This window comes from Hyla sarda, chromosome 4, assembly GCF_029499605.1.
Source record: "Hyla sarda isolate aHylSar1 chromosome 4, aHylSar1.hap1, whole genome shotgun sequence".
In the NCBI taxonomy this organism is placed as follows: domain Eukaryota; kingdom Metazoa; phylum Chordata; class Amphibia; order Anura; family Hylidae; genus Hyla; species Hyla sarda.
In genome coordinates this window covers 354,449,861-354,467,854 of record NC_079192.1, presented here as the reverse complement: position 1 = coordinate 354,467,854, position 17,994 = coordinate 354,449,861, and the positions used below count along the sequence as shown (strand labels likewise).

The window sequence follows — 17,994 nt, the reverse complement described above, 5'->3', positions numbered from 1 at the left end:
TCTCTGGTGACCTGGTGGTTCCGGCGATGTAGTGGTTAGGCGATGCGATCTGTCTCCCGACAGGCCAGTCGTCAGCTATATTCGCCGTCTCCTAAGTCAGGCCTCCGGTGCTCCCGTCCTCGGTCCTCGTGGTGTCTGTGGCTTGCGGCTTCTGCTGTAAGAGAGTGCAGATGGTGGTGGTGGTAGCGGCAGTGGTGGACAGTGCGGTGCCGGTCCCGGAGTTAGAGGTGCAGCAAATCGCAGGGTGATGTTGTCCTGGATGTTGGTTGATGCTCTGATTAGTAATTGTAGTGACTGTGGTGGGTGGCAAGCTGAGATCACACGCATTTCGGACCTACGTGGTCCATCCTCAGTGATCATGGAGGGTAAGCAGATGTCTGCGTTTAAGTAGCCAAATTTGGCGGGAAAGTTTCTAGGCAATTAGAAAAAACAGGAATGGTACCTTGGACTGGAAGTGTGTAATGAGGGTGAATGGAAAGTCTGGATTGGATTGAAAAATGGGATGTTGTATGCATTGTGTGGATTATGTGAGTGTGGATATATGTATATAGGCAGATATAATTAAATATAATGGGAGGTATTAGCTTTAAAAACTAATGTTACTTGGATATTTGAAATATACAGAAAATAGATAAACAAACAGAAGAAATAAATAAATGTGAGAAAGACAGATGGTGTAGAGGGCAAATATTATGGACAAAAACTGATGTATGATTAAAGCTGGATCTGATATCCCTTAATCGTGGGAAAATAAGTGTATAGTTTAGCAGAAGGCGATATTTAGGAAAGTCAACTATATGATAATTAGAAGGGCAGCCATATATAATAAACATTTGTAGTGGAGGTGTCATAATGTGTAAAAATAGAATAAATATAAATAAATATAAATCTAGGTATATCTAGAGGTAACAGAGGATATAGAGGACATAAATTAGTAATAGTAATAAATCGAATTGGGATATAAAAAATAATATATTAAATTCAACTAAAATAAAATAAATAAAAATAGAAATAAAAATTAAAAAATAATTTAAAAAATATATAAAAAATATAAAATATAAAAATAAAATAAAAACATGAGAATAAAATGGATAAAAATGGATAAAGATGGATAAAAATGGATAAAATGAAATAAAATATGGTAAAAGGGTATTTAAGAGAGATTATGAAAGGAAGCCAAAGATTTCTAATTCTGCATTCAGCCCATATGGGGCAAGTGTCTGGAACTCATATATATTCCAGCTTTCGATCCTGGACATTTTAGCAATGTGATTTCCACCGCGCCAATCTTTCTTTACAGACTGGATTGCTGAAAAGGTATGACAGGATTGGTCTTGGTTGTGGTAGTCTTTAAAATGGGCTGATAGAGAGTGGTTGGGGTAACCAATTTTAATGTTGTGGATATGTTCTTTTATCCTAGTTTTCAGCTTCCTCTTCGTGCGTCCTATGTACTGCTTTTTACAAGGGCAAGTTACCATGTAGATCACTGATGTGCTGTCGCAGGTAAGTAGTTCTTCAATATCATGTTCATGTGAGTTGGTGGTGGAAATTACAGATTCTGTCTCCTTTTGGAATTTCGTCTGTTTGCAATTGCTGCACTTCCCGCATCTAAAGAACCCTTTGAAGGAGAGCCATGTTTGTGAAGGTTTTGGATCTTGCGGATTAGGTTGTTTAGTTGTAGGGGCTATTTTGAGTCCGAGATTTGGTGCCCTTGTGTAAATAATCTTGGCTCTTTCGGTTAGTAGGGGGGCCAGGACTCTATCCTGTTCGAGCAATTCTATCTTTTTGAATTGGTTGCTGAATGGTAGTACGATCTTCATTGTTTGTGCCTCTGTTTGGCCAGTTGTTTCTTTCTGTTTTCCGAAGTATGTCTTCCTGTCTTGGCTCCTGACTTCGTTCAGGGCTTCTGTGACTATATGTTCTGGATAATTCTTTTGTAAAAAATCTCTGAATAGTGGCTTTGCTTCTTCTTCAAATACCTAGTTTCTCGTGCAGTTGTGTTTGAGTCTCCTGAATTGGCCCTGGAGGACATTGATCAGCCACCTTGGGAGGTGAAAACTCTTGAATAGAATAAAGGAATTTCTAGCGGTTGGTTTCCTGTTTATTGCCTTTTGTTGAGATTTTTAGGTCCAGGAATTCGACATATGATGTGCCAATACATGGAGTAAAATTTAGATTAAAATAATTCGAGTTAATATTTTTTAAAAACAGTTGCAGGTCTTCATTTGTTCCCTTCCATATCATAAAAATATCGTCTATGTATCTTCGCCATGTGACCAGATTTGCGCCTACATGGGGGTTGATAAAAATGTACCATTCCTGTTTTTTCTAATTGCCTAGAAACTTTCCCGCCAAATTTGGCTACTTAAACCCAGACATCTGCTTACCCTCCATGATCACTGAGGATGGACCACGTAGGTCCGAAACGCGTCTGATCTCAGCTTTCCACCCACCACAGTCACTACAATTACTAATCAGAGCATCAACCAACATCCAGGACAACATCACCCTGCGATTTGCTGCACCTCTAACTCCGGGACCGGCACCTCTAACTCCGGGATCGGCACCGCACTTTCCACCACTGCCGCTACCACCACCACCATCTGCACTCTCTTAGAGCAGAAGCCGCAAGCCACAGACACCACGAGGATCGAGGACAGGAGCACCGGAGGCCTGACTTAGGAGACGGCGAATATAGCTGACGACCAGCCTGTCGGGAGACAGAACGCATCGCCTAACCACTACATCGCCGGAACCACCAGGTCACCAGAGACTCCCCAGTCACCCACGGTCGGGTAAGCGGTACATATTACCGAACGGCTTTTTGCTTTCTGCGGCCGCCGATCAGCTTTACATCTACTGCTAGTATTATTACCATCTGCTGGCCGTGACCGCCGAGTCACCACCCAGGGAGTTTGTGACCGCCGTGTCACTGCATTACTGTACCACTACCGATGTACTATTGAAACAATCTTAACACAAATTGCATCATATTTGGATATAACAATAGGAGTGGGCCGCAAATAAGGAGGCTCCAGAGGTTGCAAATTGAATCACCCAATTCAGGATTATAAACTGTTCGAACCAATGAACTGTGGACTAATATATCTTTAAGGACATTCTGTGTGGCATTAATATATATATATATATATATATTTTTTTTTTTATTATTTTTTATTTTTTTTTAACCCTATGTTAACCTTTTTTATCTTTGTATTTTCTTTACCCCATGTACATTTTTTGGAGGGGATTGCAAGGGCCATGCATATCCCTTTTCTGCATGTATGTTTTTATGTTTTATATGCTTTATAGAACTTAATAAATCACCATTGTACCTTGGACAGCTTTTGATTATTCAGTCATACAGATACATTACTGAGCTACATTATTTACCAGTTTTTCACCAGACAAGAACATAGTAACATTCAGGACATTAGATACATTCTCACTGACACTTATACTGTTATCTAAACATCTACATATACTATTTTCTCCTGACCATCCTCACACTATCTCTATTACTGTTACCACACATAACCCCTCCACCTATCTGTTTTTCTTTACACATTACACACACCACTGATTATATACTCAACAGATACAACTACTGATACAGTTACATTCCATATCCCACAGCTACATTAAACATTCTACACATCACCTGTTTCACATGTAACTGATTGAGTTACTGATACAGTTACATTCCACATCCCACAGTTATACCGCACACTATACATACAAATTGGTATATACAATATAACATTCTATTCCACCAATACTATTTTTCTATATAAATCTATACCACTTCTCAGGTCTTAATACTATTTACTATTTCTCACACACTATACATAGATTAATTTCACCTGCATAAACCAACCCACAGTCCTTGAGAACCTCGCCATTTCTCTACTTTCTAGATTTGTTATTAAATGATGTCATGACAAAGTACAATTGGTGATGCAAAAAACAAGCCCCTATATGGGTCTGTAGGTGCAAATTGAAAGCATTATTATTTTTAGAAGGGGAGGTGGAAAAAAAACGAATGTGCAAAAACGAAAATTGGCCTGGTCCTTAAGGTGAAAATGGGCTTCGTCCTTAGGGGGTTAATCTCCCTGACAAAACCACAGTGTGTAATAGGTCCAGTGATTTGTCCAGGAACAAGCAAACGCTCGCTAGCTGTCTGTTAGCATCATGTTCTCATGCAACAAAATACTTGTTTGTCGGTCGCACATCTACCTTAAAGGGGTGCTCCGCCCCTAGACATCTTATGCTGTCACGCCCCCTCCCATAGACTTGCATTGAAGGGCGGGGTGTGACGTCACCTTGGGGGCAGAGTCGCGAGGTCACGATCTTCCGTCCCGGTGGTCGAGATGGACTCAGCCTGAGGACCTCCAGCGGTTCCGGAAGCCGCTACAGGTGGGTGCTGCATGGTAGATCCAGAGGGTCACCAGCAGCGGGACCCCGGCGATCTGACATCTTATCCCCTATCCTTTGGATAGAGGATAAGATGTCTAGGGGCGGAGTACCCCTTTAAGGATTGTGCAATTGAATAAGGAAGGAAAGGGCCACAGCTAGGGTCTAGTGATCAGTTGGTCAGACCTGCCATTAAACGAGCCCCAGTCTATGGGATCAACACTTGTTTGCAGGACCTGCTCATCAGGTCTAATGTGGCCTTTTGAGTAGTTCTATGATGGTCATCCCACAGATTGGTGTAAATTAGACTAAGGCCTCTTGCATTTATCTTTGCAGTTTGGAAATGTAGTGTCAGTATACATAGTGTCATAAACATGCATTCTTAATAAATAAAAAATATTGATCAAAATGTTTAGTTATCTTCATTTTTATGTATAATTCCCTTTTCATTGTCTTTTCAGATTATGCTGCTGTGGTTAGGCCGTTATTGTGGACAGAACTTCCTTACTCAAGTTCTTGGCGTTGCTAATTACTCAGCATTATCTAAAGACATGGTAAGTTTTCAGGCAGTTAGATTTATAAAGTTTCTCAGTGTTTTCTAGAACTGCCTTCTGGGGGGTTCCTATAAATTAAAACAAGTAGTTTGGAGTTTTGTTTTTTTGCCTTTTCTAAAAGATAGATGGATGGGTGGAGTAAGGGCTTAAAGAGTACCTGCCACCAAGTAAACAGGAAAGCGTATCTGCTCTTTGTGTTCTCCTTGTCATCCTGAGTCTATATCACTTTTCCTTTTTCAATTTATGACATTTCAATTTGGGCCAATGGTAACACTTCTGCCCTTCCCTGTTCTATGCTGTGCTTGGTCTCGGGAGCGTGCATAGAACAGGGAGCCAGTCACTGCAGGCAGCCTGTGAGTTCCCTCCTCTCTGTTATGCAGATCGCAAAGCATACAGAGGGAAGGGACATCGGAGCGTGCTGCCTGCCGTGCACCCTGCGCTACTTAGCGTATGTGAGGGGTGGGGGGACACAAGGCAGGGGGGAGGTGATTATGCTCGGCGTGCACAGCTCTCTCTCATGCCTGCATGATTGACAGGCAGGGAGCGAGAGCTGAGCAGAGCCGCACTGGTCCTAAGCCTATGCAGCGGCCTATACAACCCAATGCAAGAGAGACCCAGTCTAGTGGTCACTTTTTAGCAAGGTAAAAACTGATATAAATATTGTGTGTGTGTGTATGTGTATATATATATATATATACAAGGGTTGGCGTGAGACAGCACCAGGGACCAACCTTCGTGCATGTGAAACACCCAGGCAGCCAGCCTGGTGTTAATGTGTGCAAAGTCCAGGAATCACAGCACCAATAGGTCAAGGATCTTCATAAGCTGGTTTCTTTATTCACCCCAAAAATACAACGTTTCGGCAACAATAGCCTTTATAAAGGCTATTGTTGCCGAAACGTTGTATTTTTGGGGTGAATAAAGAAACCAGCTTATGAAGATCCTTGACCTATTGGTGCTGTGATTCCTGGACTTTGCATATATATATATATATATATATATATATATGTATGTATGTATGTGTGTGTGTGTGTGTGTGTGTGTGTGTGTGTGTGTGTGTGTAAATATAAATGTAATCTGTCAGCGGCGTATAACAAGTACTTTTAAAACTTAAATTTAAGGCAAAAAGTCTGCCTGCGTGTTATACGCCGATAAGTCTTCTGGTCACTGATTTAAAGCGGCCGCAGCAGTGTCTGCTTGTTAAGTATTAACAGCACAGCCGCGGCCACTTTAAATCAGTGACCACTGATCTGTCACTTGTTTTCTCCCTCACTATCCACAGGTACTGGTGTGGTGGATAGTGCGGGAGACGCTGATTAACCCCTTAAGGACACATGACGTTCTCATACGTCTCCATTTCCGAGTCCTTAAGGACACATGACGTATGAGAACGTCATGTGTTTTACCGGCCCCCCGCAACCATCTGGAGCGGAGCCGGTGCCCGATGCCAGCTGAAATCGTTCAGCAGGCATCGAGGCATATCGCCCAGGGGGGTCATTATGACCCCCCATGTCGGCGATGGCCGCAGATCGCTGGACAATTCAGTCCAGCGATCTGCGGCGGATTCCGGGTCAATCGGGTCTCCAGTGACCCGGTGACCCGGAATTATTGGCTGATCAGGGCCGTAAGAGATGGCCCCGAACAGCCAGAGCCTGCAGGGGTGAGGTGGCACTGGTGCCACCTCACAATCGCCCTGATTCGTCGGCCGGATTACCGGCCGACCAATCAGGGCGCCTGCTGCGGGTGTCACTCCCACAACCCGCTCCGCCCCTCTTCCGGAGGACGTGAGTGGGTGCGGGACGTGCACCCCGGGTGCTGGGGACCCCGATCCCCGGCGTCCCTGTTGGGATCGGGGCCCCAGGAGCAGCGGCGGCGACGACGTGGGACTGACCTGTGCGGCGAGGATCGTTGGAGGTGAGTGACAGCCTCCTGCTGTTGCTTAGCAACAGCTCCCAGCATGCAAAAAGGGCATGCTGGGTGCTGTAGTTATGCAACAGCAGGAGACAGACCACCACAACTCCCAGCATTCCCTTATGGGCATGCTGGGACTTGTAGTTTTGCAACAGCTGGAGGCACATTCTTTCTATGGAAAAGTGTACCTTCAGCTGTTGTATAACTACAACTCCCAGCTCTCAGCTAAAGTGCATGCTGGGAGTTGTAGTGGTGGTTGCATGACTACAACTCCCAGCATGCCCGTTGGCTGTCGGTGACTGCTGAGAGTTGTAGTTTTGCAACAGCTGAAGGCACACTGAGTTAAGTAGCAAACCAGTGTGTCTCCAGCTGTTGCATAACTACAATCCCCAGCATGCCCATAAGGGAATGCTGGGAGTTGTGGTGGTCTGCCTCCTGCTGTTGCATAACTACAGCTCCCAGCATGCCCTTTTTGCATGCTGGGAGCTGTTGCTAAGCAACAGCAGGAGGCTGTCACTCACCTCCTACCCTGTACATTCACATTGGGGGGGGTGGAACATCCAGCTGTTGCAAAACTACAACTCCCAGCATGTACGGTCTATCAGTGCATGCTGGGAGTTGTAGTTTTGCAACAGCTGGAGGCACACTGTTTGTGAAACACCGAGTTTGGTAACAAACTCAGTGTTTTGCAACCAGTGTGCCTTCAGCTGTTGCAAAAGCTACAACCCCCAGCATGTACGGACAGCGGAAGGGCATGCTGGGTGTTGTAGTTATGCAACAGCTGGATGTTCCACCCCCCCCAATGTGAATGTACAGGGTACACTCACATGGGCGGAGGATTACAGTAAGTATCCGGCTGCAAGTTTGAGGTGCGGCAAAATTTCTGCCGCAGCTCAAACTGCCAGCGAGAAACTACTGTGAACCCCCGCCCATGCGACTGTACCCTAAAAACACTACACTACACTAACACAAAATAAAATAAAAAGTAAAAAACACTACATATACACATACCCCTATACAACCCCCCTCCCCTCCCCAATAAAAATGAAAAACGTCTGGTACGCCACTGTTTCCAAAACGGAGCCTCCAGCTGTTGCAAAACAACTACTCCCAGTATTGCCAGATAGCCGTTGACTGTCTAGGCATGCTGGGAGTTTTACAACAGCTGGAGGCACCCTGTTTGGGAATCACTGGCGTAGAATACCCCTATGTCCACCCCTATGCAAGTCCCTAATTTAGGCCTCAAATGCGCATGGCGCTCTCACTTTGGAGCCCTGTCGTATTTCAAGGCAACAGTTTAGGGCCACATATGGGGTATCGCCGTACTCGGGAGAAATTGCCTAACAAATTTTGGGGACTTTTCACCCCCATATGGGGTGTTTTCTGAATCGAGAGAAATTGGGCTTAAAATTTTGGGGGGTATTTTCCGCTATTACCCTTTTTAAAATTGTAAACATTTTGGGAAACCAAGCATTTTAGGTAAAAAAAATATATATTTTTTTACCTATGCAAAAGTTGTGAAACACCTGTAGGGCATTAAGGTTCACTTTACCCCTTGTTACGTTCCCTGAGGGGTCTAGTTTCCAAAATGATATGCCATGTGTTTTTTTTTTGCTGTCCTGGCACCATAGGGGCTTCCTAAATGCGACATGCCCCCCAAAAACCATTTGTTGCTCCATCCCTTCTGAGCCCTCTACTGCGCCCGCCGAACAATTAACATAGACATATGAGGTATGTCCTTACTCGAGAAAAATTGGGTTTCAAATACAAGTAAAAATTTTCTCCTTTTTATCCCTTCCAAAAATTCAAAAATTGGGTCTACAAGAACATGCGAGTGTAAAAAATGAAGATTTAGAATGTTCTCCTTCACTTTGCTGCTATTCCTGTGAAACACCTAAAGGGTTAATACACTTACTGAATGTCATTTTGAATACTTTGGGGGGTGTAGTTTTTATAATGGGGTCTTTTATGGGGTATTTCTAATATGAAGACCCTTCAAATCCACTTCAAAACTGAACTGGTCCCTGAAAAATAGTGAGTTTGAAAATTTTGTGAAAAATTTCAAAATTGCTGCTGAACTTTGAAGCCCTCTGGTGTCTTCCAAAAGTAAAAACTCATAAATTTTATGATGCAAACATAAAGTAGACATATTGTACATGTGAACCTCAAAAAAATATATTTTGAATATCCATTTTCCTTACAAGCAGAGCGCTTCAAAGTTAGAAAAATGCAAAATTTTCATTTTTTTCATAAAATTTTGGGATTTTTCACCAAGAAAGGTTGCAAGTTACCATAAAATTTTACCACTAAGTTAAAGTAGAATATGTCACGAAAAAACAATCTCGGAATCAGAATGATAACTAAAAGCATTCCAGAGTTATTAATGTTTAAAGTGACAGTGGTCAGAATTGCAAAAAACGCTCCGGTCCTTAAGGTGTAAAATGGCCTGGTCCTTAAGGGGTTAAAATGAGCCCTACCTTGCCCGGATCCTGTGGATCGTGCGGGAGACAAGTACCTGTGGATCGTGTACCTGTGGATCGTGCGGGAGACAAGTGAGTTTTAATTTTCATTTTCCCTCCCTCCCCCCTCCCTCATCATTCCCCCTTTCCCAGCTTTTTACAGTTTTGTTTATTTTCCTTACCTGTCTGCTCTTCGGCAGATAAAGTCAGACGAAGTGTCTTGCGGGGTCAGTGAAGCAGATGAGTTACGTCCTCTGCCGGCTTCTCTGTGTGGCATCACTTCATTTCCTGTAGTCGCCGCCGAAAAGTGACATCCGTGATGCTGCACAGAGAAGCCGGAGAGGACGTAACTCATCTGCTTCACTGACCCCGCAAGACAGCCGAAGCGCAGACAAGTAAGGAAAGGGGAAGAGTGGACTTCAACCTGCAGACCTACAGATGTTGCAAAACTACAACTCCCAGCATGCCTGGACAGCAGTTGGGGGGGATGAGACGGGGGAAATGATGAGGGGGGGATGAGACAGGGGGAAATGATGAATGGGGGGATGAGACAGGGGGAAATGATGTGGGGGGGGGAATGATGAGGGACATGATGAGACAGGGTGGGGGATGATGAGACAGGTTGGGGGGATGATGAGGGGGAATGATGGGGACATGATGAGACAGGGTGGGGGGAATGATGAGGGACATGATGAGACAGGGTGGGGGGGGATGATGGGGGGATTGGTGAGGGACATGATGAGACAGGGTGGTGGGAATGATGAGGGGGGAATGATGGGGACATGATGAGACAGGGTGGAGGGATGATGAGGGGGAATGATGGGGGACATGATGAGACAGGGTGGGGGATGATGAGGGGGAATGATGGGGGGACATGATGAGACAGGTTGGGGGATGATGAGGGGGAATGATGGGGAACATGATGAGACAGGGTGGGGGATGATGAGGGGGAATGATGGGGGACTTGATGAGACAGGGTGGGGGAATGATGGGGGACATGATGAGACAGGGGGATATGATGGTGGGTGAGGCACTAAATGCTTAATGTCTGAGTGACTAGTGGTGGTCTATGACAAGGAGAAATGATGAGACATGGGGGGATGATGAGACATGGGGGGTGACGATGAGAGGGGTAAATGTGGCACAGGGACTGATAAAAGGGAAAGAATGATGTGGCACTAGAGGGGACAGGATTAAACTGAGGTGCAGAAGAAAACGAAGTTGGGGGGATGATGTGGCATTTAGTCCAAGTCATTTATTTTACGTTATTTTTTTTACATAAATTTCCCTGTTAAAATGGGGGTGCGTGTTATACGCCAGTGCGTGTTATACGCCGATAAATATGGTATTACAAAATAATGTCAAACTTGTGAGTGTGGAGAGCCTTCAGGAATTAAAAAAAAAAACAAAAACAGACCTGTTAAAAATGTTCAGCTCCCTGACACATACCAGCTTCAGATGCACTTTCATTACTTACATTTCTTCAGAAAATGAGGAGTGGGTTTCAAAATAATGTCCATACAACAGCTTTGCTCATATTTGTCAACAATCAGGCCTAATGTTTCAGTAAAAATTTTAATTATGTCAATTAAACAACTGAATTATTCATTGTAATGCAATGTATTTAATTTTGAAACAGACCCAGGTACCTGAACTGGATACAGCTGAATCTACTAGATTTATAGCTTTTATCACTTGGCTTCGGGAGCAAAGACCTTTCTTTTCAACATTACATGTAATTCGGTAAGAGACAATTGTGTTATAGTTGATTCATGGTTTACATGTGACTGCATTTGGAAGCCACCACTTTGACATTTAAATCAGCTATTTTGGTGGCAAGATTTTTAATATTGGATTTTAAATGCCCGATCCCAATTTTTCAAGTAGGCACTTTCAGAAACAAACTGCTTTTGTCTGTTCATAAATTAGTTATCACCATTGATTTCTAATTTGATCCCTTAGCAGATACTTTACTTTTCTATTCAGGCCATAGGGCATTAAGGTTTCAAGTGGAGGAACAGAAACGCTGTAGTGCTAAACTTTTCTATTTCCTGTCAGAGTAAATATTTATTTGGGCTAGGTTTGGATTAAGTGTTAGATACGGCATTGGATAGAAGGAAGAGGTTCCCCAAAGTTTTCTGTCCTAATGTTAAAATGCCCCTTAGTCCTGGGGAATGACAGAGGACAATGGATAGACAAAGAAGAATGGGAATTGGAGAACCCACAGTAAAGATTAAAGAATTATTCTAAAAGAACCCCACAGCATTAATGCTGGTGGAAGGGTGCCTGTCCTTCTTGGGGAAACCAACAGCCCATTCACCTGCATTAAACCCAATACACAGAGTATAGTGTGGGTAAGCCTGATTACAAAAATGATATCACTTACCGGGATCTGTGGTTCTGTTCCAGAGATACCTGTTGTATAAGCCTCCATTGCTAATAGCCGACTGTGCAAAGGCTATTAGCAATGGAGGCTAATACAATGAGTATTTTGGGAATGGGACTGCAGGTCCAAGTTATCAACACCAAGTTGTAATCTGGTTCATTCGAACTATAACCCAGTGTATTGGGTTTAATGCAGGAGACCTGGCTTTTAGTTTCCCTTCAGCCTAAGAATGGGAAAACATTTTTAGTAAGTTCATGGATAAGGTCAGTTATAGCAGCAGATATAAAACTAAAATTTGTGGAAAAGATGGTCCTACTACCTGTGCCAAACATATAGATTAGTAAATCACTAATCCGCCTTCTGTTTTTGGTAATGAAACTCATTGGCTCAGTCTGCACGTCTGCACTATTTCAAATGTAGAGTATCTAAATCTAATCTTTTGACTAAGAAATATTTTTTTATGGAATTACCCTTCTGCTATTCTTAGCAGAACTTAGAACTGTTTTATAGCAACTGTAGGTCATTTGTACACTTACTAAAACGTACCAGTTCAGTTACAGTCAGTTCGCACTAATGGCAGTGTTAGAGGGAGCACTTTACTATGGTCAATTCCAGGTCTTCATATTTGTAAAGCAAAGAGAAAAACAGGCGCTCCCTTGTGAAGAACCAACGGGATCACAGGTGTGTGGGAGGGGGAGGGAAAAGTAAGGCTCACCCTGCCAGGTTGTGCGTACTCCCACACAACCAAGATGTGCGTTTAGTATGATGATCTCGGTCTGCAGCCTTCCCAGAGATGGCGTAGAGATGTAAGGTGAACTTCAGAAACGATGGGAATATCGGCGCTGACCAAGGAGAGGACAATAGAGCCAGGTGTGTAGCGAACAGATTTAATCCAATGCGACGCGTTTCACCGCGCTTGCGCGGTTTCATCAGGCGCTTGCCTGATGAAACCGCGCAAGCGCGGTGAAACGCGTCGCATTGGATTAAATCTGTTCGCTACACACCTGGCTCTATTGTCCTCTCCTTGGTCAGCGCCGATATTCCCATCGTTTCTGAAGTTCACCTTAGGTCTTCATATTTGGACTTTTAGACCCCTGAGGGTATTTATGATAATGGGGGTGGAAATTATGGATCCTATTAATGACATAATTTATACCAGCCTATCTTGGTGATTTCTCTTACTATCATAGTTGGAGTACCACCTTCTCCAACAGATTTAGGTGGTCGGGAAGATTCTTTCTAAGCTGAGGCGGGAACTGAATCTACTAAACAAAGATTTATCAAAACTTGTGTAGGAGATGAGTGGTGCAGTTGCCAATCAGATTGCTTCTTTCATTTTTTAATGGGCCTCTAAAAATGAAAGCATTCTGATTTGTTATTATGGGCAACTGCACCACTGTTTTGATAAATCTCCCCCCAGTGCATATACACAGCATCTACCTTCATGATGTCACCATCATGGAGGATGCTCCCCATCACTGTAGTGACAGGAAACATAGAGGTTTGAAAGGTGCTCCTCCCCGGACACACTCCAGTGTTTTCTCCCCCTACAGTGAGGAGTCAGAGAGGGTGTGCAGGAGAGCACACTGAAGATACTTGGAGCAGGTGGATTCCTTCCTTCAGCTTGATCCCCTTCTGTAGCCAGTACTCCTCTGGGCATGAGTTCCCTGGCTGTAAAGACATGCCAACCTATTCCACCTCATTGCAGGGGCTGCACGGGGAGCCTCTGCAGGCCAGACCCCATGCTGCTCCGGAAATGACTGAGTGAGGGGGACTGCGGCTTAGGGACCTCCTTTGGAGTCTGCAGATCCTGTAGTCGCTAATTCTTTGGTAGGGATCCAACAAACCAATGGCCTTCAAACTGCATGTAGAGGCTCAAAAATTGGCAGACTCCGAGAGTGGGTCACATGCCCATCCTCCCCTCTTCTAGATATCCATTTATCTGCAGGTTTTATTTTCTTTCTCTTCTCAATTTTCTCCCTTTTTGTGGATTCCTTGAAGTGATGGGGTCTCATCTACCTTAGTCACCCATCTACTTTCACCAACTAGTATAGCGAATAAATTGGGGAAATAAAGCCTTATTGCATTTACCCAATCTTACTAGATTCTTGATCTTAGTGATGCTTTCTTCCTGAGTCTAAGGAGGTATCAATAGGAAAACTAAAGGGTTTTTTATTTTCAAAATCAAAACAGGACATATTTTAATATGTAGCTCAGGAGGATTGGTCTTAGCCATATGCCCTTCTTTCTATTTCAGTAGTTTGCAAGAAGACAAGACAGAGGAGGGGGAGGGGGGGGGGGGGGAGTTAACCCTCTGCACCTTCAGTCGTGCACTCCTGGAGCAGAACCTCCCAACAATTGACAACCACACATCACATTCACCCTCCTACGTCCACATATAGTGCAATATCAACCTACACCTATTGTGGGGATCCCACTCGCTCTGAAGCTACAACCGACTCCCCCAATATCAACCACGGCATCCAGACCTTATCAATTTTTTTTAGGCATTTGCGGCTTACATATAAAGTTCTAAACAGCGGGACATGTTTCTTAACCAAATTAAACAAGCGAGAGATTGGAGGGGTTGAGGTATCCTTCCAGGCCATAATCACAACTTCACGGGCACAGAACAAAAGAAATCGGATGAGAACGCGCCTATGGGAGCCCGACTCTAAACCATTGATCATCCCCAACAGACAAACCACAGGGTTGAACACATAAGGAAACTAGATGATCTGCAAAAAACTGCATCACTGCTCTCCAAAAGGGAACCACACAAGGACAGCTCATCACCGCATTCAGAAAGGACCCTCTATCAATCACACAGCAAAAACAGACAACCAAAGGGGAAACACCAATACGAAAGAGTTTGACCGGGGTATAATAAAGACGGAGAATAAAGCGTGACTGGATAAGCATATGCCGGGCACTAACCACCGTGGCATAATACGTTGATGCCACCTCTTTCCACTGCTCCTCCTAGGGCTCTGGCATGTCCTCCACCCATTTTATATAGACCAAGGCAAATGGATCAGGACTTGCAGACTAAAGCAGGGCATACACTTGCATCAGCGGTTTGGAGAGGTCGGCAGCACCCAGAAGCAACTCCACTTCAGAAAAGGCCGGGGTCATATCCAGGGAGCCAAATTCCGCATGTCTCAGCTGGAGATACCAGAATTGGGCACTCCGAGGGAAATTATAACGGTCACACATATCCGCAAATGATGAAAAGGGAGAATTCTCCCCAAACAAGTGCATAGCAAATTTGACCCCATGGGAACTCCAAAACCCAGCTGCCTCCTGCAGGAGGTCCAAATGAGGGTTCCCCCACAGAGGTGCTCTAGGAGAAACAGCTGACTGTGGGAAGCACCCAGAAGCCACTGACCAAACCGCGGTCACCATTTTAATAGGAGTCAACAGGGGAGAAGGAGTATGCCTATACAGTGCATTGGTTAATGTCTTATACAAACCCATAATAGTACCAGCCAGAGCCGTAGTCATGTTGGATAGATCCAGATCAATCCACCAGTCCAGCGTACAACAGCTAAGATGCTGGGAAATAATTATACATGTTCGGAGCAGCTAAGCCGTCCCTATGCTTCGGCGCCATTCAATTTCACAAAGAACAGTTTGGGGGGGGATCACTGGCGAAAGGTGGAACACATACAGAAAAAATATTTAAATCATCTTAAATATATTGACTTTTCATGCCAGCAATTAGGGCAATGAAGTACATGCCTGCAACTGGTCAGCTGTGGACGTCACAACAGGTTCCAAATTGAGGGCCATAAAATCAGCAAGACAGGAGACCTCCACACCCAAATATCCAAACCTGTCAACCACACGGAGACCATTGTAGAGAGGAGGAAGGACCACTGTCTGAGAAATAGGCATCAAGGCTGACTTTGAAAAGTTGACCCCCAGGCCTGAAATGAAGCCAAACTGGTCAAGAAGCTTAATCACCACCAAGAAACCCTCCACATTAAGAGAAATTGGGCAATAAGAATCTGGCAGTCAGATCCTTACCTGGTTTACGAAGTACTACAATTAGCACCCCCCTCATAGAATCTGGTTAAACCCCAGGCTCCGCATGATAAAGGGTCAGCAAAATGGGGACAAGCCACTCCCACTTCATCCTATACCAGTCCCCCACCATACCATCCAAGCCCAGGATCTTCCCTATGACTAAAGTATTAATAGCCAGGGAAACCTCCTCCACTGAAAAAGGGGCATCTAAAGCGGAAGACTGCGGAGCCACAGTCAAGGGAGTAAGTGACAAGGCTCGCAAAGAGGGGAGGAGACCTGCCGGCATACCCAACGACTGCGTCCAATAAAGGGCACTATAAAATTCCCAGAGTATACCATTAAAGGGTTACTCCAGTGGAAAACATTTTTTTTTTTTTATCAACTGGTGCCAGAAAGTTAAACAGATTTGTGAATGACTTCTATAAAAAAAATCTTTACCCTTCCAGTACTTTTTAGCAGCTGTATGCTACAGAGAAAATTCAAAACTTTTTACGTTTCTTTTTTGTCTTGTCCACAGTTGCTGACACCTAATACCCATATCAGGAACTGTCCAGTGCAGGAGAAAATCCTCATTGCAAACCTATGCTTCTCTGGACAGTTCCTGATACGGGCAGCAGGTGTCAGCAGAGAGCACGGTGGACAAGACAAAAAAGAAATTCAAAAAGTATAGAATTTTCTCTGTAGCGTACTGCTGCTAAAAAGTTCTGGAAGGGTAAAGATTTTTTAATAGAAGTAATTTACAAATCTGTTTAACTGGCGCCAGTTTATCTGGCACCAGTTGAGTAAAAAAAAAAAAAAGTTTTCTACCGGAGTACCCCTTTAATGGTATACTCTGGGAATTTTATAGTGCCCTTTATTTGACGCAGTTGTTGGGTATCCCGGCAGGTCTCCTCCCCTCTTTACAAGCCTTGTCACTTACTCCCTTGACTGTGGCTCCACAGTAGCCTTATAAGCATCCCACTGAACCAACTTATCAGGATGAGATCCATTCTCTTCCCAGAAACTACCATGCACCACTACCAAAGCCTCAGCCATCATCTCCTCCTGAAGCCACCCCGGATGCATCCGCCAGACCTTAGATGATGGACGGGGACCTAAGTAAAGGATAAGGACAACAACTGAATGGTCTGAGATCCACCTACTGGCGTATGAAATATCGCTTACCATATGCAGAAGATCCGCCGAGGCAAATGCAAGGAATAGGAGGAGAATACTAAGTCAGACGGGAACTTCCAGCCCAGGTCTCATTGATATTCAACGCCATGCTCCAGTTATTAAGCCCTGAGGAGCCATGCTCCAAGGAACTGGTGCAATCGAGCACAGGATCTGGAACTGCATTGAAGTTTCCTACAACAAGAAGAGGGGCAGAGGTAAACAAGAGTAATTTTGCAGTAATACCATCCAACACATTCACACGAAATGAGCAGTGTAGAATAACAAACTGACCAAACTGGTGACAGGCAACCTGGGAGATCACCAAAGGGAGAGATTTAGACACCAATAAAGATACCCCTCTTGCAGAAGGAGGAGTGGTAACCCCTTGTCACCCATGCCCTTTTAAGAGCCAAGACCTTTTGTCCCGTAATATAAGTTGCTTGGAAGCAAAGTGTGGGGAGTGATGCTTGACAAAGTCTAAACATGGGGCCCGTTTCCATTTAGAATTAAGTAACCGGAAATTCCAGCTGACAGTCTTAAGAGACCCCATTATGACCAGCGATATCAACTACCCACAGGGTGAGTGTGCCTAGCACATACAACCACCAGAAGGGAACTCCAGGGCATACAAACCACGCACACGCACAGACAGGCCGGGCACAAACACATAGAACATCATGAATACAAATGCAAAGGCAAAAAGTAACATTCCCAACAACACCCTGTCTAACACTAGGGAAATGTGCAGAACTATACCCCAAACTAAACTGAATACGGACTACAGCAAAAACTTCAGCACTCTTGACAATTCCACTGCACTCCCGCATTTAAACAGAAACCAAAAGTAACCGGGCCAAATTTGCTATGGCCGCCACCCCACTGGGAAGTCCCTAAATAGAGGGCAATTACACATATCTAACTCCCTATTCTAGCTATGCAAAGGGGCCACAGTCTCAGTCGTGCAACTGGACCAGTTCAGAGGGGTGACCAGAGCTGCATCCGCCCACTGCAGAGCCTCAGCAGGAGAGGAACCTCGTAGAGGCTCCATCCACCACTTCCAGGTGAGCCGGAAACAGTATAGCATATT

At 44.3% G+C, this 17,994-nt stretch overlaps 1 protein-coding gene across 8 annotated transcripts in view; it reads left to right on the top strand.

Moving 5' to 3' along the window:
• SEC24A (SEC24 homolog A, COPII coat complex component) overlaps positions 1-17,994 on the top strand; it is a 916,567-nt gene that overhangs the window by 860,820 nt on the left and 37,753 nt on the right. For all 8 annotated transcript variants that reach the window (XM_056516618.1, XM_056516617.1, XM_056516616.1 and 5 more), the window contains 2 exons: positions 4,875-4,967; positions 10,977-11,080. In XM_056516618.1, coding sequence (XP_056372593.1) covers positions 4,875-4,967; positions 10,977-11,080 — 197 coding nt within the window. The remainder of the gene's footprint in view (positions 1-4,874; positions 4,968-10,976; positions 11,081-17,994) is intronic.